At 40.5% G+C, this 21,833-nt stretch overlaps 2 protein-coding genes across 8 annotated transcripts; one reads left to right on the plus strand and one right to left on the minus strand.

Moving 5' to 3' along the window:
* The first annotated feature begins 304 nt into the window (after positions 1–304).
* Positions 305–17,950, plus strand: LOC110855885. 6 transcript variants are annotated; one of them, XM_022104284.1, is made up of 62 exons: positions 313–695; positions 780–835; positions 914–949; positions 1,200–1,307; positions 1,385–1,429; positions 1,500–1,581; positions 1,833–1,862; positions 2,321–2,365; positions 2,457–2,473; positions 2,546–2,554; positions 2,664–2,775; positions 2,845–2,912; positions 2,996–3,028; positions 3,103–3,237; positions 3,317–3,410; positions 3,520–3,621; positions 3,736–3,807; positions 3,884–3,980; positions 4,047–4,111; positions 4,185–4,210; positions 4,278–4,359; positions 4,565–4,597; positions 5,378–5,448; positions 5,520–5,592; positions 5,682–5,740; positions 5,827–5,874; positions 5,974–6,079; positions 6,173–6,273; positions 6,346–6,391; positions 6,466–6,492; positions 6,575–6,670; positions 6,738–6,953; positions 7,042–7,119; positions 7,190–7,282; positions 7,340–7,384; positions 7,478–7,581; positions 7,687–7,791; positions 7,872–7,941; positions 8,014–8,145; positions 9,991–10,122; positions 10,211–10,279; positions 10,348–10,399; positions 10,552–10,640; positions 10,728–10,774; positions 10,858–10,927; positions 11,004–11,077; positions 11,169–11,254; positions 11,349–11,424; positions 11,512–11,608; positions 11,689–11,708; positions 12,348–12,435; positions 13,131–13,339; positions 13,434–13,520; positions 13,614–13,689; positions 16,177–16,329; positions 16,392–16,465; positions 16,535–16,631; positions 16,704–16,730; positions 16,840–16,982; positions 17,045–17,150; positions 17,274–17,608; positions 17,682–17,950. In XM_022104284.1, the coding sequence occupies exons 1-62, from the start codon at positions 467–469 to the stop codon at positions 17,700–17,702; spliced, it is 5,274 nt and encodes a 1,757-aa protein (XP_021959976.1). In that variant the 5' UTR covers positions 313–466; the 3' UTR covers positions 17,703–17,950. The 6 variants fall into 6 exon arrangements, 4 of the variants coding, with proteins under 4 accessions (XP_021959976.1, XP_021959975.1, XP_021959978.1 ...); XM_022104283.2 differs by having other exon boundaries at positions 314–695; positions 6,466–6,498; positions 6,581–6,670; XM_022104286.2 differs by lacking the exon at positions 4,565–4,597 and having other exon boundaries at positions 314–695; positions 6,466–6,498; positions 6,581–6,670.
* On the minus strand, positions 17,884–21,781 carry LOC110855886 (uncharacterized protein KIAA0930 homolog). 2 transcript variants are annotated; one of them, XM_022104289.2, is made up of 12 exons: positions 21,634–21,781; positions 21,110–21,551; positions 20,884–21,041; positions 20,504–20,785; positions 20,319–20,373; positions 20,124–20,209; positions 19,902–20,037; positions 19,692–19,798; positions 19,418–19,589; positions 18,587–19,090; positions 18,206–18,355; positions 17,884–18,094 (listed from the first exon to the last, which is right to left on the minus strand). In XM_022104289.2, exons 2-12 carry the CDS (start codon positions 21,207–21,209, stop codon positions 18,054–18,056), a joined length of 1,791 nt encoding a protein of 596 aa, XP_021959981.1. In that variant the 5' UTR covers positions 21,210–21,551; positions 21,634–21,781; the 3' UTR covers positions 17,884–18,053. The 2 variants fall into 2 exon arrangements, with proteins under 2 accessions (XP_021959981.1, XP_021959982.1); XM_022104290.2 differs by lacking the exon at positions 18,587–19,090 and having other exon boundaries at positions 21,110–21,683.
* Positions 21,782–21,833: the final 52 nt, after the last annotated feature.

Genomic DNA, 21,833 nt, shown 5'->3' on the forward strand with positions numbered 1-21,833 from the left:
GTGCCCGGAAAAGAATAAAATGCTGTACAAACATTATACATAATATGATCCTGTAATTCCCCACAGGAATTCCTCCTCAGTTGGACTAATACTTATCCACTGTTTCAGCAACCATACATATTACGCAAATGTGAATCGATTGACATGCATTGCTCAAAAAGTCAAGTTGAGACGAGTATCAGTTTGCAGATGAGTGCGAAATGTTCGGAAAGGGTCGTCCCATGTGTGCAAAACCTATTTTTAGCCCAAAGTTTATTGGTGACACGGCATTGTGGGTTGGGGCAGAAATAGATGATCGTGAAGATCCCAGAAAGACGGCTAATGGGACATCAGTAGTTTGTAGGTCAATCTACGACAGCCAGAGAGAGCATTTTTTTGTGGTGCATACCGTGTGTGCTGCCGCTGGAGCCATAGAAGAAGTCACTGTCGGAGAAATATACGAGTGGGTCGTGATTGTGCCGCAACCATGATTTTTTTGCACTTCTTCCCCTGGAGGTGCAACAGAAGAGGGGGCGTGGGAGGGGGTGGCCTGGCTCAGATCATCACCACCCTTCTCTGGTGTCTCGTGGGTGGGTTGGTGTTCTCCACCGATAACCATGTGTTCGCCAGCAAGGACTCCTCTGTCATCGAGGAGGTCAACTCGCGACAACTAGCCAAACTGCTGGATGAGAAAGACTTTGTTGCGGTGCTCTGGAGTAAGTTTGCTTGGTGACAAATATGCACTATGCTTTCCTACTCAATCCTAGCTGACATCCGTGTTCCAACAATTTCTATTTCAGTGACAAAAAACTGTCCTGCCTGCGTAACCGCCCTCCAAGAATTAGAAAAGATAGATGTAAGAATATGAGCAAAACTAAACTTGCAAATGCTTTCTATACATAAATATGCATATTATGCACGTGCAAAATTTCAGGACGACACGGACAAGTTCGGTGTGGAGTTTGTCAAGGTACAAATTCTCAAATAGTTTATTTATTTAACATATAAAGCAGGATGAGTCAATATCATCGGACAGACCCAAATTACATCCCCCCCACCCACTCATTATATGCACAATAAAATTTGTTTAAAGTTAATATCTGCATTGAGACCAAAAACGTTACCCCATGCAGTAAATTATATCGTAGTTCACTAAAATTGTCCATCCATTTTGACCAGTTACGACTTTTGTACGTTAATTTTACTTGTATATTGCCAAGATCATCGACAAACGCACGGCTAAAAATTACGGAGTGGACTCGTTTCCAACACTGACCTATTTCCGCAACAAGGAACCCGTCCCTTTCACAGGAGACTTGGAGAATGAGGTCAGACAGGGGCTGAGAGGATAATGATTATCTCATTTAAGCATAAATAAATTAAACTTTGTACTGGTGTGGAACAGGACGCCGTGCTGGAATTTCTTACCTCGCTCGACTCAATGGATTCGGTAAATTCGTTATCGACTTTACCTCCTGAATGATGGCATAAGTTGCTTACGTTCTCTTCCTGTCTTTCAGAGAGATCGGATTGAAGAGGTCAACGCAAAGATACTTGATCGAATTGTTCACGAAGACGGAAGTTACGTGGCCGTCCTCTTTTGTGAGCCATTTGATGTATTTCTCATCGATTTAATTGCTTCCCCCCAGTCCCCCGATGTCCAACGGGGTTCTAGCAGCTGTCCCATTATTCCCATAATTATTCTAGTGTCACACAACATGAAACTAAATTTCAACACTTCCATTCGTCCGTATTGCAATGAACATTCCAATATATTTGAATATTTCAATGAACAATAACATATGCAGAACCGATTGGGACCCGTTAACTAAATGAAGTCTGTGTAATTAAAGGTAGATCGATGGAGGCATGTAGAGCTAAAAGTAAGGTCGAAAGTTTCTCCATCTTCTTGTTACTTTTTTTATGGGTCTTCTAATACTTTATGATTTTTTTTCTTTGTCTCGGTCTAATTTCTGAGTTTTCTCATCTTTTTTAGTAACTAAAGTTTAGTTGGGTTTATTTATTACTCCTCTGATTAGGAGTTTTAGTTGACAATTATTAACCCGCTTTAATGAATAACTGACAACAATTTTACTAGTAATTTTACAGAGATACCCAGTTCTTCTGTACACCGTAGTGTGCCACAACAAAAAATCGCGAGTTGCTGAGCACAATAGTTCATAATGATTATTATTATTATTATTTTCATTAGTACAGTTTTATTCCAAAACACAAAAACGTCTTTGGTTCAGACACAAAATGACCAAGTTTTTATTATTTCTTTTATCATCAAAGTCTAGACTGAATAAAATTTAATTTATAATGCTTCAAAACTTTTCAGACACGCCAGATTGTCGGAAATGCGAAAAGGTGTTGAGGGAATTGGGTATGACTTTCACTTTAATATGTATCACTTGACATGCATGTATTTGAAGACCTTGCACCTTATACATACTTTCTCACCTTCTTGTTTGCAGAGAACATTGATGACGAGGTAATGATAAGTCATTTTTGTAATTTTATGATCCATTGATAATGTAATATACCGATCTATTCTGCTTTACAGGCGGACGAGGTAAGATGAGACACTAGAATTTGCTCGTCTCCGTTCAGAATAAAGTCGTCGTGGTATTAGTACACTTATCAATATGTAACTTAAGTTTCTGACCATTGTGCTTCTTTAGTTGGGCATAGCCTTCGTCAAAATCCAGGATGATGAGCTGGCAGATGAGTACAACTTGGAGTCATTGCCATCCCTGGTCTATTACAGGCTGGAAGTACCCATTGTGTTCGATGGTAGCCATCCATTTCCCACTACTTACTTGTACGTCGGACCTAATTAGTTTTTAAATTGACGATCTGTAGGCGATCTCACAAATGAGGAAGATGTCTTGGAATGGCTCATCACCAACAAAAATAGCGGTGACGATGAGGTGAGAGCAGTATTGTGTTTCAGCAATTGAAGGATCATTTCCGATTAATACATATTTACTCTTCATCCATAACGTTACTCAAGGATGACGAAATAGAAGCCGTTAGCGCTAAGGCCGTAAGTGCAGGGTAAATTTAAACGCAAGTCGATGTGAGGGGTGCATATAATATGCGACAGGATTTTTCCTCCAGCTTTGGACTTTGGTGGACTCGATCGACCACTTGGCCGTCCTCTTCCTCGACTCGAGCCCCCTGTCCGAGGCAGCCCTCAAAGACCTCGAACTGATCGACGACGACTGTTCCAGACAAGGCATCGAGTTTGTCAAAGTAAACTTCCTTACTTTATCTACATGCTTATGCCAAAAGTTCACACGAGGAGTAACTGATTGAATTTGCGCGAATTCAGACTGATGATAAGAAAGCAGCGAAAGAGTTTGGCGTGGAAAATTTACCTGCCCTCGTCTACTTCGAACAACAAATACCCAACGTGTACGATGGTGGTGCGTCTTATGTGTCTTTTCGTGTTTGTAGAGTCGGCTTAATTATGGCAATCAGAAACTCGATCACACACTCGAGTCACAGTTGTTAATTTATCGGATATTTTATTAGATTTGAGGGACGAGGATGAAGTTTTGAAATGGTTATTGCATCAAAAAGATTCTGACGAGATCGAGGACGTCACCTCCGAAATGTTGAGCAGATTAATTAAGGGTGAGTAATAAAGATATATAAATATATATAAAATTGATATCCAGGAGCAGGAGGCAAAATGAGACTGGGATTCTACCCACGCTGCTTATGTATATATCTACATATCACTTGCAGAAAAGAAACATTTGGTAGTCCTGTTTTACGACGATGATGAAAAAGAGTCATCGACTGTACTCGCAGAACTAGGTACACTAATGCCTACAAATTAAATAAAGTAATAAAATATTAGCCTAAACTATTACTATTAAATGCGTAAATATAGAAAACATCGATGACGAGTGTGATCAACACGGTGTGACCTTTGTCAAAATTGATGACATGAAAGAGGCAGCGGAATTTGGAATTGAAGACACGCCAAAGTACGTGTAGAAATTACTTTATTGCTGTCCCAAAAATAATCTGGGTTATTTATTGCATGTTATTAGGCTTGTCTACTTTGAGAACACGATCCCATCCATTTACGGGGGCGATCTGACCAAGGAGGAGAAAGGTCCAATTACTAATACTTATCTGAATGAATGTACACCTTGTCTTATGTCTGAACATTCTCGTTTTGAATGTAGTGCTGGAGTGGCTTATCGAACAAGTGGTAAGACACGTCAGACACATAATATATTTAGCATCAGAATAATAAACCACTGTTTTAACCTGTTTAGGAGACTGACGAGATCGAGGAGGTCACAGACGAAATGTTGAACATGCTAATAAATAACAACCAGCAGCTCTCTGTCCTCTTTTGTAAGTTGTCACATCTCTTGTGTCTCTCTGTAATACGGAAGATTCATCCCGATACTAAATCTAATCCGCCATCGTCATGTTATTCTGCAAGAAAAAGAGTCTTGAAATTCTGGAAACCCGTATCCGTAGCCATTTATTATTTATTGAGTTCAGCTGACTAACCTATTAAACCGTTTTTTTTCTATTATGTTCTCTCTCATATCAGCGGAACATCATGATGTTGCTGTCCTTTTCATAAGTAAGTCGATTAATGCGGGTGCGGTGTAAGTATTCCATTGATTTGCTGTGCGGAGGAGAGAATGCACTTTCTCTTTCCTCCGATTATAGTCTGCTCCTTCCTTTCCTCTCTACTTTCTCATCTTTCGGACCACCACTACAAAAAGGCACCTTTTCCTCTCATGCAGTGATCTCACCACAAACACGTTGCTCTTTCAGTCACTAATAACCATTTTCACCCTCTCACCAGCCCCACACGACGACCACATGGATCTAACACGCTCTGAGACTTATCTCCACTTTAGGAATATATCTAACTCCGAGTGTCACCCTAATTTTTGTGTACCACCCACCGCAAATATCTAGTGTTATATGGCCCAGTGTTATCTATTCTCAAGAGGATAACTCCGTTTGCATGCTCGTGCTGTTTTCATTTACACGGTTTTCCAACTAGATTGTAGACAATTTTTGGTGGTAAAATGCTCCTTGGCTTGTCAGTCCGTCCGTCCGTGGTCCTTTTTAGGGATGGCTGTCGCCTTTACCACGTCAACCTTAAACTAGGACAATAAACTGAACCTAAACTATTGAGGGGGTGACGAGACAAAAAATAGTTATTAGCGTGCCGACGATAGTAAATAGTTACATGATCCCAACAGAATATTTGGAACGTTATAAATCATGCTCATAAACACGTTTGATTTGGTTTGGTTGGTTGAACGTTTTTCTTCAATTTATTCAAAATGATATCCAAGTTGTATTTGGGATTGCTTAAATTACAAGCTTTGACTGGTGATATTTGCAGATGACAAAGACAGTCGACAATCGCAAAAGATTTTGGACAAGCTGGAAAACATTGATTCTCGATGTGACGAGGTATGAAAGAATACTTAATCACTTTCTCAAATAATTTGGGCCATGTTTTCATTCTTCTTGATCGACAATAGCACGGCATTCCTTTCGTCAAGTTATCGGATGAGACAAAAGTACGAGAACTTGGGATTCCCGTTCCATCTTTAGGTGGGTTTTTTTTCCACGCTTCACTTCCCGTCATTTCGCCTCTAAAATAATTATTTGCATTTTCCTTTTTAACAAACTCGAATTTTTAGTATACTTTGAGAACAAGATACCACACTTGTACGAAGGGTCGCTTGAAGACGAGGAAGAGGTGCTTTCACTTCCACTTAACCTTGCAAATGCCTAGGATTCTGAAACAATTCTAAATTTTGTTCATATTTTTCGATACTCGAGCAGACGTTGGAGTGGCTTCTTCATCAACTCAAATCGGACGAGATTGAAGAGGTATTCCGCTTCCCAACATAATTTATTACTAATAAATAGATCACTATATTAGTAAACAAAATGGTCTAAAAACCTCCACGCACTTTCACTTTTTGTAAGGTTACGGATGAGATGCTGGACCAACTTATTGAACACCATCCCTATGTCACAGTTCTCTTTTATGACAAAGATGACAAGACAGACCTCAAGATCCTCACTGAATTAGGTGCCTAACGTTACTACATATTTTTCACAGTTATTACAGTGCGCATTATTGATTTATTATGTAACTTGTTGTATCTCTAATTGCTCGTAACAGAAAATATCGACGACGAGTTGGACGGCCATGGCATGCTCTTCGTCAAGATTGACAACGATGAGGAAGCTAAAGAGTATGGATTTGAAGAACTTCCAGTTTTGGTTGGTGCAAGAAATTTTCACATTTTTACCATAAGGCCAGTCGCTTCGGAGGTTAATTGACTTTGATTTCAGGTGTATTTCGAGAATAAGATACCTTCCGTGTATGAGGGAGACCTGGGTACAACGAAATTAAGATTAATCTGACATTGCCCAACAGTACATCAATCTCTACCCATTTGTTTTTTCTTTTAGGAAACGAGGAGAAAGTCCTGGAATGGCTTTTAGGTATAAGCAAATCCCTCTAACAAAACTACAGCGAGTGAACGAAATTTAACAGTACCAATGATGTGATGTATATGGTTTTTAGAACAGAAACACTCGGACACTATCGAGGAGGTTACAGATGAGATGCTGCAAAAATTGATTGGAACAAATCAATACGTTGCGGTTTACTTTAGTAAGAAAATCACAAATTAGAGATCGAGAGCAAGTCGTGTATTCACCATTTTGTTGAAAATGAAAAGGTGGAGACTGTGGCAAAGGGGAAAAATGTGCCAAAATCCTGGAAGACTTGGAATCTTTGGACGACGATGCAGATGAGGCAGGAATCACAATGGTGACCACGGAGGAAACTATTTTCGCCACGAAAAGTCTGGGCCTCAGGTCCTTCCCTTCGCTAGTGCTCTTCCGCAACGGTGATCCTCTCCTCTTCAAAGGCGACATCACGGATGAGGACGAAGGTATGACACAAATTCGGCATATCGCCCAAATCGATACAAGTTTGGAGTGTGCCAGTATCAGATAAGCATTTCTCGTGCATTTTTCCAGTTCTTACTTGGATCACGGATGAAGACAATCTCGAGCTCCCCGATCAGATCGAGGAGGTCAACCTCAAGATGCTCCAACGTAGGTTTACTTTTCATCTATTTGCTCATTGCCCATTCTTGAGAATTTAATAATTCAATAACTTACACAGGGCTCTTGCACACCACGGAGCACGTCATTGTGTTCTTTTACCGTTCGGGCGATAAGAAGTCGGCAAGGATCTTGCAAGAGCTTGAAAATATTGGTTAGGCCCTCTTGGATAAACCAACTGTATGGTTATCTAACCTTATTTCTATTCCAGACGACGAGGCTGACGCAGCCAGCATTGCTTTCGTAAAAATATCAGGTCTTGTATTTTTAAATTTCCGATATAAATATTCTTGAATTCTGAGAAGTAAAGCACGAGTCGAAAGAAATTTAAGACTACTTTTATTGGCAGACGAGGCCATGCTGCGAGAATACGACCTCGATCCTTTGCCAGCATTAGTTTACTTCAATGAAAAATTCCCAATGATTTATCCTGGGGACATGTCGAAAGAAGAGGTAAGGCTAGCAGTCGTCCTACCACGAGGGAGCTGCTGCTGCTAAAAATGCTACCCAATTTTCTAGACAATATAAACTCACATTAATTATTTCTTTCTTCTCCAGGCCGTGTTGGACTGGGTTTTCAAGCTGAAAGAGGCAGACCGTGACCAGATTGAAGAAGTGGACCATCGCACATTGCGAATGCTGCTGGATGAGATGGACAATGTGGTAAAATAAAAATTAGCTAAAAAAATATCAAAAGTTTGGTTGCACAAATTGTTCTAAACTTTTGATACTCAAATCTACAGGCAGTGTTTTACTTTGAAGATGACTGCGGCTCCTCGTGTGACAAGATTTTGGAAGAGTTGGAACACATTGGTAAGCAACTTGGAGAAAAGAGAGGACTCGGTCTTATGGGGCCATCTTCATTATACACAAATTATTCTCTAGATGACGATGCGAGCGACGTTGGAATTCACTTTGTTAAGACGACTGACACGTCCGTGGCAGAGGAGGAATTGAGGCTGACGGAATTCCCCAAGCTGGTCTACTACCAAGGGGGCCTCCCCTCAATTTATCGAGGTACAGACCCACCCTCATTATCCACTTCTTCCATATTCTGGCAAATGTAGTATTTGTGCGCATCAAACACTTTTCATACACCTGCGTGCACCCCTGCTAAAAATGGTGGTGGTGGTGGTCATGTCATGTCAAAATACGTTAATACATTGGGCACCCCCAATTACGATGTTGAAGGCATTCTTACTCAGGCTGTCATCAGTTGACGGCCGGCACAGACCAAGCTTGGCACACAATTCTTATGTTTTGTGGAAATTAGATCTGTTTAGCGGTAGTAAATAAGCGTTTCATGTGTGCTCAAGGGGATTTGGAAGAAATCGACAACGTTTTCCGTTGGATGAAACGCATCTATTTGATTTCAAGCTGTGCGGATGGAGAAGAAGGTGAGGATTGTGAAGACGACGACGATGATGACGATGGTGATGATGATGAAGGTAGGCTAATTTAATAATTTAACCCTTGACACATTACCACCCAGTGAATATCCATTGGATGGACTAATTTCGCACGTCTCAAAGAGGTCCCTTCGTAAGCTAGGTTTGTTTTCGAAATTAGTACTTTCAAAGGGTGGCTATTGGATGGACTGGTGGATGGTAATGTTTCAAGGGTCCTGTTCTATGAGCCCTTCCTTTATCAAGTAATTTTGCCAGGCAAGTGCATCACAATGACGTTGGCCTCAGAGGATGACGATGACGACGACGATAATGATGATGACGACGACAGCGACGAAGATGATGATGATGATGATGACAAATATAATTTCCGAAGAAAAAAACCCCAGCTCCTTCGTCAATACCGTTGCTGTCCGGCGGACATTGACTTTTGTGGTAAAGATACTGATGCGTTGTCGGAAGGATTATTAGGGGGCGACGACGACGATGACAGCGACGAAGAGGAAGATGACGACGACGAGCATGCCAAATCTGGAGAAGACGACGACAGCGACGAAGATGACGACGACGACCCCGTGGAGAGTAAACGCCGAGAGGCTGTGCGGAGGAGGATATTGTCCACAGGAAAACTGTCAGGTTAGCCTCTCGTCATCTAACCTCGGGCCCACCCAGAGGATCTCTTGCAAGTAGTTGACGACAGTTGTAGCGAGAACATTGACACCACTGATTTCCTTAACAATACCTCCCTAATGGTCCTTCCATCAACGCAACTCATGATTTCTAACTACTTTCCCTCAAGTACTTAATATCATCAGAGATTGTGCCAAGGTCATCCTATTCTTGCTTCCTCTATTGCAGGGCGAGTGGAGGAGGATGGGAAGAAAGGGGCCAAGGGGAAGAGGAAATCGTCCGACGGAGTGATAGCCACCGTGATCAGCAGCATTTTCCGCCTCTTCAAGTGAACAGGCACCACCAAACTGGAGATTATTTAAGTTACGATAAAAACGACGAGGCAAGCGACCAATTCTAATAATATGGCACACTCCCCATCCTTCCATCCATCCATCGTCCGTCCGTATAAAGTGCCTCGGAGACGACCTCATGATCCGTCCACCCAACACATATAATTTCAACTTTTGCTATGGTTGTCACTCACATTCTATGCTCAATCACTTCTGCCAATAAATGAATGATGTCTATTTTAAGCCTCGTCTTGGTCTGGTGCCAATGCAATTATTCTCCGCCGCTCAACGTCACCATGAAATTAGAGTGGGTTAGCTAATTACAGTGCATGACATACATATTTAGTTGTTTATTCTTCTTGGGTTCCAACTCTTCGTTATCGACTTGACATGACCATCACTCTTGAAAAGTGGGACAGTTGCCACCAAGTCATTTTTGTGATGCCATCTCGTTTTTTTTCTCACGCACGACTTTTGCAATGCTCCCGTTTCAGGCTCACTGGAGGAAGAGGGGGAAGTTTTGCATTGGTTGGTCTATCAGAGAAAGTTTGAAGCCCTGCCGGAATTGACGAGGAATGACTTGGATGATTTGGTTCAGGACTCGGACTACTTGTCAATCGTTTTCTGTACGTGGACTGTTTGTGATCATGCTTATATCTCATTGAGCACTACCACGTGTGAATTTTGCTCATAAATGGTAATGTCCTCTTTCAGATGCCAACCTTACTCACGAGGAGTCTACGAGGACGCTGCGAAGAGCTTCTCTCATAGCGGAGGACGCAGGTTTGGTGAAAAACATGGCACTTCTTGTGCAATTTTGATAATTTGTATAATTGCACTCATTGTATCAGCAACATTTGGAATTCCCATCGCCAAGATGAACGATGCCCTGATGGCCAAGAGGTTACCAATAAATTTACCATTTCATAATGCTTACATATGTGATTTATTCACTAATAATAAATCAACAAATGACGATCATATTATAACGCTGATATTATTCACAACCTAATTGTCTCCCCCATCTCACCAATTCCTTACTGATTTCTTCTCAGGTTCGGGGTTAAGGAGCTTCCTGGGCTGGTGCTATTTCGACGGGGACGACACATTCGATACGACGACGATCTGGACGACGAAGAGGAAAGTAGGTCGTCCAACACATATTCAAATGTTATGAAAGCTCTGATCGATGCATGCTACTCTGACTAAATGATTATGTCATGTCTGTTAGTGTTGGACTGGTTGACCGCTCCGGAAAATATGATCCTTAGAGACCAGGTTAGAGAATTTCTAGTTACATGATCAAATCCGTTTTTGGTTTCGCACTTTACTTGATTGTACCGTTTTTGATGTTTCGCTAGATTGAAGTTGTCAACCGTAAAATGTTGGATCGGATGAGAGAGACAACGGAGCACTTGGCCACCATGTTTTGTGAGTGGAGCCAAGCATGTCAAATCTCTACCTTAACAAAACTGCTTTACTAACCAAAAATATTATTCCTGATTAGTTTCAGAAACAGACTGCAAACAGTGCCAGCGCGTGGTGGAATCTTTAGAGCAAATAGACGACGAAGCTGACGAGGTAAGTTAATAAATACTGGAGTATTTCGATGCAAATAGTGCTAAATATTACAACACCAGCAGTAATCTTACTAATCCTTATTATGCAAAAGAACGGAATTGCTTTTGTCCGAGTTGATGACTGGGAGTTGGCGAAATCTTTTGGCGTTCACGCACTTCCAGCCCTACTTTATTTCAAGTATGTCCACAATCTACTTATTTTACTATACTAATTGTAAGGATAGTAGATTGTGCAGTAAAAATTTGACCATATTTTTCTACTTCACCCCCAGACTTGGGAGTGACGAGCCCATAATTTTCGCTGGAGATCTTCGCTCCCCCCAGAAAATTTTGGAGTGGTTGTTGATGGTGAGTATGTAGTAATGTCGTAGAAATTCTTAATATGGCTGCATTATCCATCATAATTAAATTGTGGAACCACTTATTTCGTCGCAGAGGAAGGACCCAAGTGGAACTGCGATTGAGGAAAAAGAAGGCGAAGAGCTTGGGAAGATGATTGAGGAAGAAGGCAGCTCACTCGTCGTCTACTTTTGTAACCCACAATTAAAATTAAAGTACCAAAAAATGAGCATTATTTTCTAATTTTGTTCCGTATAATTAAATAATTCGTAGTCAACAAGACTGTTTGCAAGGTAAGACCTGACGATTCCTTGACTATTACTATATAGTAGTAGGTAAGTTGGGCGTCTCTTAGACTGATAAAGTGTCAAATAATCTTGGCAAGAAAGTATACGTTATTAAAGGAAAAGAGCCACGTAAGCTTATGACTTAGCATGTGAATATAAATATTTACATCTCATTGAAGGATTCACTGGAAAACCGCATTATGAAATTTATACTGTGTAGGTCATTATTAATAGAAAGAGAAATATTGCGATGAATTTGAAAACCTTTCGCATGTATAGATAACCCCATATTTCTACACTATCCGTATGATGACTTTATTCTGGCGAACAATAGGTGACTGTCTGATTAATCTCAAAATCTCAGCAACCACCAATGTAGCAAGTTACTAAACTTTTCCTTTATAGTACAATCATAAACATACTTGCTTTTTTTACTTTTTACTTTTATTTATTTTTTAATAAAGAAGCAATTCGGTACTATCCGTTCAGCATTATTCATAATTATCTTCGTTCAAATCTGGGAATGTTTTCTCTGAGAAACTCCCACTACGTAAATATCAAACCTAAATATCAAGCTCTATAACTTTTCGGACGGTATCAGACAAGTAAATACTTAATTGACTAGAATTTATGTACATACTTTAGGCGTGTGAGCCAGACAACAAGAAGAAGAGGAAGGAGAAGAAGAAGGAGGGCAAAGAAGCGTCGGAAGAGTCGGCAGAAGCGGAAGCAGGTGAACCTCCGGCTCTCGTTAAGCTCCCTTTCGATGACGTGGTTGTCTCAAAAAAATCTCACAGGAAAAATACGGCGCGAAATCTTTTCACCATGCTTTACTTTTCCCAAAACCCATATGTTTTTTGTTTACGAAAGAAAGTGGGGGGACACGCATTCACTGTGTACAGTATTGCATTTCTTGTAAAACGATTTTTATTCATGTTTTTACTTGATTCACTAAAATCCAATACAATACACAGTTAGTGGACGGCCCTCACACAACAAGTCTTGTTGGACTTGTTCACTCCAGTTATTTCAACTTTTAAAACTATTTTCTGAGACTTTGAACTCGAATTTTGAAATTCTTTCTACCGCTATTGTAGATAATTAACTGATTAATAAGATTCTTTTGAAATTTTTCAATTTCGATGGACCAATTTTGCTGAGGTACAAATTTAATATAACGTTTGGTCTTATGCTTTTTGCATACTTTTTGTACCTCAGCTTTCAAAAACCACCAAAATATTGAATCTCTCCTTCGAGTATGACCACAACGGAATTATCTAAAATAGCCGTAGAAAGAATTCCAAAATTCCTTCTGGTAGCTGAGAAATAATTGAAAATGTAGGGTTATGACGTTGGTAGTGACGACACGAGTCTCACGTTAACTGAAAAGGTTCTTCTCATATGAAAATGGCGATGACTTTTTTTTAGAACGCTTGGCTGGGTGTGCAATGTGCAGGGAGGTACTCGAGAAGCTGGAAACCGTGGATGAGGAGGTTGCTCGGCATGGGGTCAACTTTTACCGGACAGCGGATGCTGATTTTGCTGGCGAAATTGGCGTCGCTGAATTTCCAGCTTTGGTTTACTTTGAGGACAGCGTTGCCAGCGTGTTTGAAGGGGAGCTCACAATAGAAGAAGATGCAAGTTCTCAATAACATATTTATCGTTCAGTACATTAGTAGGAAAATGTTAGTCAAGTTGCAAATGTCCCCTAATTTCCCGTTCGTTGGCCAGGTTCTGCATTGGATTGTGGAGCACAAGACAGAGTCCAGGATAGAGCTTATTACCAGAGGAATGTTGGAGCAAGCATTAATTGAAACTGTAAAATGACTACTATTAATTGCACTAATTTATTTTATGAGGCACTGTTTATTTAACAAATAAAATACTCCCGTTTGATGAATATATATGCAGGCCTACTTGGCCGTCTTCTTCTACAAACAACCTTGCAGAGCTTGTGACGCCATATTGATGGAGCTGGAACACATAGGTGATAATTAAATAATTAATAAAAGTGAGGATAATATGAAATTGGTAATTATTTGGCTCGTCAAGATGACGACTGTGATTCGTAAATCACAGTACGATCACAGTTACAGTTATTATCATCTTATCTCATGATAAGATGACGACTGTGATGATTGTGAGTCGTATTTATGTGAGTAATAATTAACACCACGATGTTAATTAATAATTTATAAATGAGAGGTGGTGTTAATTATTAATTAACACCACCAGTGCTCCCAAAAAGGCTGTGAGAAATCGGTTGTGAAAGGGAAATGTCATACTGAAATCTTAAACCGGGAGATTTGTAGTTTTATTGTCTAATTCTCTCCCTCGTGAATCGGATTATTTGTATCCATTTGTCTGAATCGATTTGCAATGATAAGTGACAGTGAATTAATGCGAAAGCATGCAAAATGTGGGGAAGATTTGTTTTTCTGGCGAGACGGGAACGGCAAGATTCAAATGAGAGTTATCGAGGAGCAGGACCTTAAAAGTGAGTTTAATAATTCAATTATTTGAATTTAGTATTAATTAAATTGTGAACCAAACGTAATTTCTTTGAATGATTTAGAGAATCTAGTTCAAATATATTTCTCTCTGTTAACCGACCGACATGGGGATATGCGTGATATGACCGTGAACAAAGGAGGTGACAATATCTGCCTTATTGAGAGAACGGAGTCAACCGTCGCTACGTTTTGCAATGATGCTTTAGACCCGAACGGATGTAAGGTAAAGTACGTGACAAAAGGTTTGCATTAGAAAGTAACATTGCAAAAACCAAATTATAAAATGATCAATTTACAGAGACCTGGAGGAACAGTGGGGATGGAAAGTGAACACTGAGATGACATACTCCTTCCATATGTATACTGATGAGTCTTGGGTAGCGGACCAACTGAAGTACGTCACCCGTAGGAAGTTTGGCGTTGTTTGCGCTGAAGCACCGTACTCTGCAGAAATTGTGTTAGCAGAACACAAGGAAAAAATTTATGATCATCTGAGGAAGTTCCTTCCTCGACTTCCTCAACTCAGAGAAGAATACTTCAACAATCCTCCCCCTCCCCCTCCTGACAAATTAGAAAATGCTCGTCTACCCCCGCCGGTACAAGAGAAACTGAAATGTGAATTGTGTTCTTCATTTGTGCATAGAGATCTTACAAATCTAACGGAGCATATAAATGTACATATTTACTGATATTTTCTATCTCTGGTTCATTTGTATTTATATTTTTATATTTTTAATTTCTCCAGAAATGCCATTATTCTGGCCCCGATGCAGTGGCCTGTGATTGCTGTCCATGTTCTTTTAAAAAACCGTCAAGCCTCCAAGCTCATCGAGCCAACATTCACGCAGGAACCAAACCACCAAAAAGGAATACGTTCGGCATCATGGACATGAGTGACGAGGACGCATGCGATGCCTTCCTGGAGATTGTCCCATGTGATGAAGGTTCCAAAATAAGTAAATCCCGTTGTATATGGGCACGAGAAGATGGGCACAAATGTGGAAAAATAATGATTGGGGTAATCAATTCTCGGTAAGTCAATTTTGTTTGGTGTATAAAATAGTGTTCTAATAGTATTGTTGTAATAGTGATCACGTCTGCACCCATTTAAAACTGAGGCCGTATATATGTCCTGTGTCTGGATGTATCTATTCCTCCGCAGCTTACCACAACGTTATCAGACATTACAAAGTATACCCTCCACTATAATTATTTATTTTAATGTTGTATAAACCGTCAGTTATCTTCTAGAGTAACCATGAAGGAGAAGAACAACAACGCGACGAAGAGTCTGAGAACAAAGAAGACGAACCTCCAAAGAAAAAAAAGAAACCCCTAGCTTCACAAACACAATCAAATACACGCAGCAAATAGGAAAACACTGGAGAAACGTGATGACCAACCTAATGTTTCCCATGGTACAGAGGTCAACGAAATGCTGAATTTCGTTTTCGATGTACCGTTCGTAAAACCCGATCCGATATAACCATTGAAGAATTTCAACTAAACCAAAGACTACGGTGCCCACAACAAACCTTTAACGCCAATTATTAAAGATACAATTAATGCAAATTAGTCATAATTAAGATACGATGTGTATCACAACATTTTTGTCTTTTTCTCTTATTCTCATAAAGTAAATTAAATTAAAAATTATTGTTGTCGAATAGTTTGTGATTAAATATTTCTCACTCTCGAATGTAGTAGAAATTATTTTTGTAGAATATTTTATATACATGTGCAACAAACCTGGCTGATGTACTGAATGGAACATATTTTTGAACGTGAAGGTCAGGTTTCACAGAGTCGTTTGGCCAAAGCCCCCAAAAGTTGAACCCGAGGACATGTACGTACGTCGATACGTACATGTAAAATGCACACTGAAGTGAACAACATCATCGGAGATTATGGTTTTCACTATTACTAATCGCTTTACTCTCTCATATCTCTAATATCTTTAGATGATGACTGCGACTCGTATGGGATCCACATGGTCAAAATTGCGGACCCACAACTGGCTAAGCGGTACGGCATCACGACCTTTCCGGCCCTGCTTTATTTTAGGAACGGCAACCCTCTGCTATTTGACGGCGACTTGAAAAATGAAGACTCTGGTGACTTTCAATAACGCTTATTTATTTGTTCCCTCATTTGCAACAATCTCTATTTCTTTCAGTTCTGGACTGGCTTACTGACGAAGAGAACCGAGAATTGGCGGACGAGATAGAAGCTGTTAATTTGAAAATGCTGGTCTGAATTGCAAAACAAACAAAACAAACAAAACATGCAGAAGCGATAACAAACTTTGCAAATTTTCAGGAAAAACTTGTGGATTCGTCCCCATTTTTAGCCGTATTTTTCTACGACGAAGACGACTGCGAAGAAGAATGTGAAAATATACTGCTTGGCTTAGAGGGTTAGAAATTACTACCACACTTATTATATGCCATTTATAATACGGTAATTATAATTTAAATTATTATTATAGAAATTGATGACGAGGCAGATGCATATGGTGAGTTCGTGTGCCAAATCGAATACGTTTTGATAATTTCATACTTTTTTCTCATCCTCCCCTCGCCTAAACTTTGATTTATGAGTTAATGTATTATTTTCCTGAAAAGGTATCGACATGGTCAAAGTGGTTGACGGGGACACGGCAGCGGAATTTAACATCATGAGCTTGCCTGCCATGGTTTATTTCCGAAAGGGAACGGCCCTCATTTACGAAGGGGATCTCATGGACAGCGCCTCCATATTGGGTTGGGTAGGTTGCATTTTTAACATTTAATGATAAATTATAATTAATTAAGCTCTGATGCTCTTTAGCTCACATCCAACGAAGCCTTCGAACTCAAGGATGAAATCGAGGAAGTGAACAGAAGGATGTTGGAAAAACTGCTGGATGAAAATGCCTTCGTCTGCGTCTATTTCTGTGAGTGTGACGACAAGGATATCCTAATTTTGTATCCTCCCTTTTACCTGAAAAATATACATTTATGAGAGTACTAAACTATGCTAAGATGTTCTCTAATGAGATGCCACAAAACACTTGCAGACGAGGAAGAGTCCCTGTGTCCGAAATGCGGGGAAATCTTACAAGAGCTTGAAAGGGTGGACGTAGAAGTGGAGAACCTGGACATTCTCTTTGTGAGGATCGAGGATACCAAGTATGCCAAAAAATGGGGAGTGGCGAAAATCCCAGCCATCGTATATTTCCGACGCAAGTTCCCGTCCATCTACAGAGGGGACTTGGGGGATGAGCAAGCCGTATTGGAGTGGTTGCAAAAGAATCGATACAAACAGCCGGAACTGAACCTCTTCATGTTCGCTCTGGCGTCGATGAGTTTAGCGTTCGTGGTGTACACCGTGTTCATACTTCTCTTCCTCAAGGTAACCACCTCGTGTTAAACTGCCATGAAAATCGGCCAAGTTTACTTACCTGTCTCTTTTCACATTACCACAGCACCCGGAAACCCCAAATTGAGTCACATTGATTAAAAAGATGTCAACTTGTGTCACATGTGATGCTCTTCATACTGCCTGTCTACGTGCCACTGCTATATAAGCTCCCCATTCGTCTAAACCCACATCAATCGTGACCTCCTCTAACCGGGACAGAACTGACTTTACTTAATGTTACTTGGTTAAAGCTCATCTCTCAAATCTACAGAGTAAACAACATTTATTTATGGGTAGTGCAAATGACAAAAAATATACAAAATTTGGAAACAACGTGATGTGAATGTGCATATCTTTTTGTTTGGCAATCGTGTCACGGCAGCAACCTCAAGGAATGAGAGTAATCCAAAATGGTTCATTAAGGTAATTTGAGTTGTTAAAAGGTCAATACTGGTTCTTCATGGTTCTCCAGAATATCTGCAACCACAATAAACAACATAAATACACACGTACATAGCTATGCATATCAAAGTGTACTTGTACTCCATATTTCCAACACATTTGGATCATAGGACAACTCCTCCTCACCTTTGATTATGGTCGAAGCTGGTAAAGAGATATAGGTGAGGAAAGCGTTGAGAGGGGTGGACTGTTGCCGTCTGTTTTCTCTCCACATGTGAAATGACTGCGTATTTCCTCTCATAGTCCACAGCGGATTGTAAGCTCCGTCATCCAGTTCTAATTCAAACCACATTCAACATTGGATTAGCCAACAACAACTCGTAAGCGTCCTCGAAATTGATGTTGCGATATGCATAAATGGTCATGGCAAAATTATAAGAATAATAAGCAAATCTAAGTACAAGGTAGATGAGTGGTTGGAAGACAGGGGTAACTAATAAAACATTTAAAATCTGTACTAGCAGACTTCTTTGAGAACCCACATTCAACGCTTTCTTGTTTGCGTACCAGTCTTATTGGTTTCCGCTTCAAGAGGGACGTCGCAAACGTAGAGGACTCTGACCCCAGTGCTGCTCAATTTGTTGGGCACGGCTTGGAGTAGCTTTTCTCGACAAATCAGTCTTGCATCAGTCAGGCACGCCACGGAATTGGACTTTTTATTGTCTGGGAAAGTGAAGGAATTGCTCCGCCATGGAGGGTCGACCACCGTCTTGCTCGGAATGAGTGGGTGTCGACGAACTCGGACTCGGCTGCTGCTTTGTCGTCTCTGCTGATGATAAAATTGTGACTCCAACTCGCAATAATGCTGTGATGACGGTGGGTGTCGATGATGATGACTATGCGAGCGGTTTCCTAGCTGGTTTAGTGGTATGGAATCAAGTCTAAGGGATTGGGATCGAGGAAAGGGGCGAGGAGGACAAGCACAACAAGCGCAAGAACAGCACTCTGAACAAGTCCTGTGACTAGGGGGACAACATCCCCGCAAGGACCAAACCTCGTCCTCCCTCCCTTCTGAAAACAAAACAAAAAATAAAAAGGTTGGAATGGAAAAGCAAAATAGAGCTGATTCGTTCGAATATAATACAAATAATAAAAGCGCAATGAATAATACGCTGAATGCTACCATTGCTATTCTACTTACTACAATAATAATAATCGTAATCATAATTGGGAGAAAGCACAAAATGTGTGGTTTTTATGATACATTATATAAGCATGCAAACACGTGGCATGGTTCATTCGGTCTAAAACAAACCTTGGACGGCGTGCAAAAATAAACTGATCGTGGTGATGGTTATATGTTGGCAGTATGAATTAGCAGAACTAATTGGTACATACCATCCCTCAGATCGCCTGCTTCTATTTCAGCAAGGCCACAATGGTCCAAACCGTCGCTTTGGGAGCGAGTTCTTTTCCCATCAGCACCAGAGCTACAACCTCCTCCCTTGGGTTTCCAACCCGTATTGCGCGTGTAGTTTTGCAAATTGGAACTTGGGTCACTCAATCTTCTCTGAAATGTAAAACCAACCAATAAAAATTGATCCCGTTTAACCTGACAACACAAACTTGCACTTCATGAACAAATTCAAAAGAGTAGTGCGACCATACGTACATGATGTTTGAACACAAATTCTTCTGTGTCAGACTCTGATTCAGAATCCCACATTCCATCCGTCATGCTAAATCCTGGTTCTGACGTAGGTGTTTCAACCCCTGAACCTATACACATCATGGGTCAAATAATACTTATATGCATATAAGTTGACCATTTGCATACTATGTATATGCATAGTTCACAAGTTTTGTTGTTCGAAATAAAAACCTTTTGGCTTTGATACGGCAATTTCTGCATGTCCTTTGTCATGCGGACCACGAAGACGAACATATTCCACCCTTTGACTCGAGCCGCCAAAAAATCCAAACGTCATTTTCTGAGCCATTTTGCTGCCAAGACTTGCCTGGCAAATGTACAAATAATAGGACAATAAATACGTCATGTTGTCTCTGTATACGTACACATAAGTATGTGAAAATGTTTCTCTACCCGAGATTCGTAAACTCTCTTCAAGGCATCATACCGAATGGACCCGAGGAAAAGGACCACTTGAAATCCATGATCTCTGTCTGACCCTGCCAAGGAGAAAGTGCATCAAATAGATTCATTAATTATACGAATGCCTTTAAATTTTTTACTTGTCAGGACTAACAAATACTTAGGGTTATCTGCTCTTATACATACCTACGAGTTCCACGCACACCATTTCACCATCTCGTACGCTCATGTCACTGTACACCTATATTTGATATAACAATCAAGAAGATTAGGTACTTTATACGCAATAATTAAAGTACTGAATTAAAAAGCACATATTTTCTAGTGCGAGTGATGAATTTTTCTTGGGGAGGGGGCATAAATTTAAATACCTCATCAAAGTTGTCAACCATGAATGAGATGTGTGGATATGTGATCTCTTCTAAGTCCCCCTTGGTGTCCATCCTACGACGGCTTGGCGACGCATACACCTTCTGAGTATGTCTCTTGAGAACTTGGAGGTCTTTTGGACTAGTCCTCGTACAAATTGCAAGAGTTAGCGTGTACTCCAAGTGATGAATAATGAGATTGAGGAATACGGTCTCTTTCCATTCAATTTCTGGGTCACCGATCGGCAGTTTCTTGCTATCTTTTCTGAACACTTCCACATCCGTCTAGATTAACAATGTCACAAAGCATTACATACAAACAAGATTTGAGACAACACAGTTTATTGTACCAACATGGCGAACAAACTTGCTGGCTTTTATACCTGAAATTTTGGCATCGTGAGAGTGGTTCGAACATGACGCTTGCGAATAAAGAAGAGTAAATCGTCTGCATCAATGGATCTATCCAGTTGGAACAAGAAGTGTCTCACAAAGATATCTGTCCAAAACGTGGTCCCGTGTCTTAGAAATCCGCCAGTATCTAAGAATATGTATTTTCATATTTAATTATGCAAACAATGTTTGAGACTACAATGGGCTGATGACTACCTTGAAGTGCAGCGAACTGAAGCTCCTTCTGCTGTTGAAACTTTATTTCGTCAATGAGGAGCTGGAGCGCCGTGGGGGTAGAGCTTGCAAATCCACTCATTTCGCCGTAATGGAGCCTTGTTCAGAAGGGCTGTCCCTGCGGGGTCACTGCTACCACCACCACTACGACCACTACTACTACATACGCAGGGTGGTTGCAATCACCTCATCCAGCTTGATGCTCTCTAATCTTGTCAGGGAAGTTGGGCGTGTCGACGAATGTCGCAATGCCATCCAGGATTACTAAACTATAAGACTTTTTGACTCTGTGTTCTTCTTCTTATGCATGAATTGTTCACGCCTTGAAATAACAGCGCTCCTCAAGTGTGAATCATCAGCTGCTGGGCTTCACTACAAATAAGATGATGATCTCGTCTGGTCATCATTATGTATGTCCTCCACTCTATACAAGTTCAGTTCCATATAAGAATAATGTTATCCAGGCAGCTGCGATGGTCGTCTCAGTACGCAGGCAAAACACAAACCTGCTCCGATCGAAGAATTTCGATTCGGTTTGGCCTTTCCGGCAACTCACCCGGGTACTTTGGCTGACGGTATAGGAAAAGAATAAATACTACCAGCAGAGGAGATAAATGTTCATCTAGTACATGTGTCAACAAGCTGCATGTCTCAAAATCATGTCATTATCCACCACTTCCAGTTTGTATATGCAATATGTAAACAA

This window comes from Folsomia candida, unplaced genomic scaffold, assembly GCF_002217175.1.
Source record: "Folsomia candida strain VU population unplaced genomic scaffold, ASM221717v1 Fcan01_Sc014, whole genome shotgun sequence".
In the NCBI taxonomy this organism is placed as follows: Eukaryota; Metazoa; Arthropoda; class Collembola; order Entomobryomorpha; family Isotomidae; genus Folsomia; species Folsomia candida.

Bases quoted from the DNA above. Each gene is read 5' to 3' on its own strand.
- LOC110855886 (XM_022104289.2), bottom strand. From the start codon at position 21,209: ATGAGTGGATTTGCAAGCTCTACCCCCACGGCGCTCCAGCTCCTCATT. The intron at 20,374-20,503 runs GTATTTAAATTT...TATCAAATATAG, and splicing joins TGGTTGACAACTTTGATGAG to GTGTACAGTGACATGAGCGT. The intron at 20,210-20,318 runs GTATGTATAAGA...TCTCCTTGGCAG, and splicing joins GGTGTGCGTGGAACTCGTAG to GGTCAGACAGAGATCATGGA.
- LOC110855885 (XM_022104284.1), top strand. From the start codon at position 467: ATGATTTTTTTGCACTTCTTCCCCTGGAGGTGCAACAGAAGAGGGGGC. The intron at 3,622-3,735 runs GTGAGTAATAAA...TATCACTTGCAG, and splicing joins GTTGAGCAGATTAATTAAGG to AAAAGAAACATTTGGTAGTC. The intron at 7,792-7,871 runs GTAAAATAAAAA...TCAAATCTACAG, and splicing joins TGGATGAGATGGACAATGTG to GCAGTGTTTTACTTTGAAGA.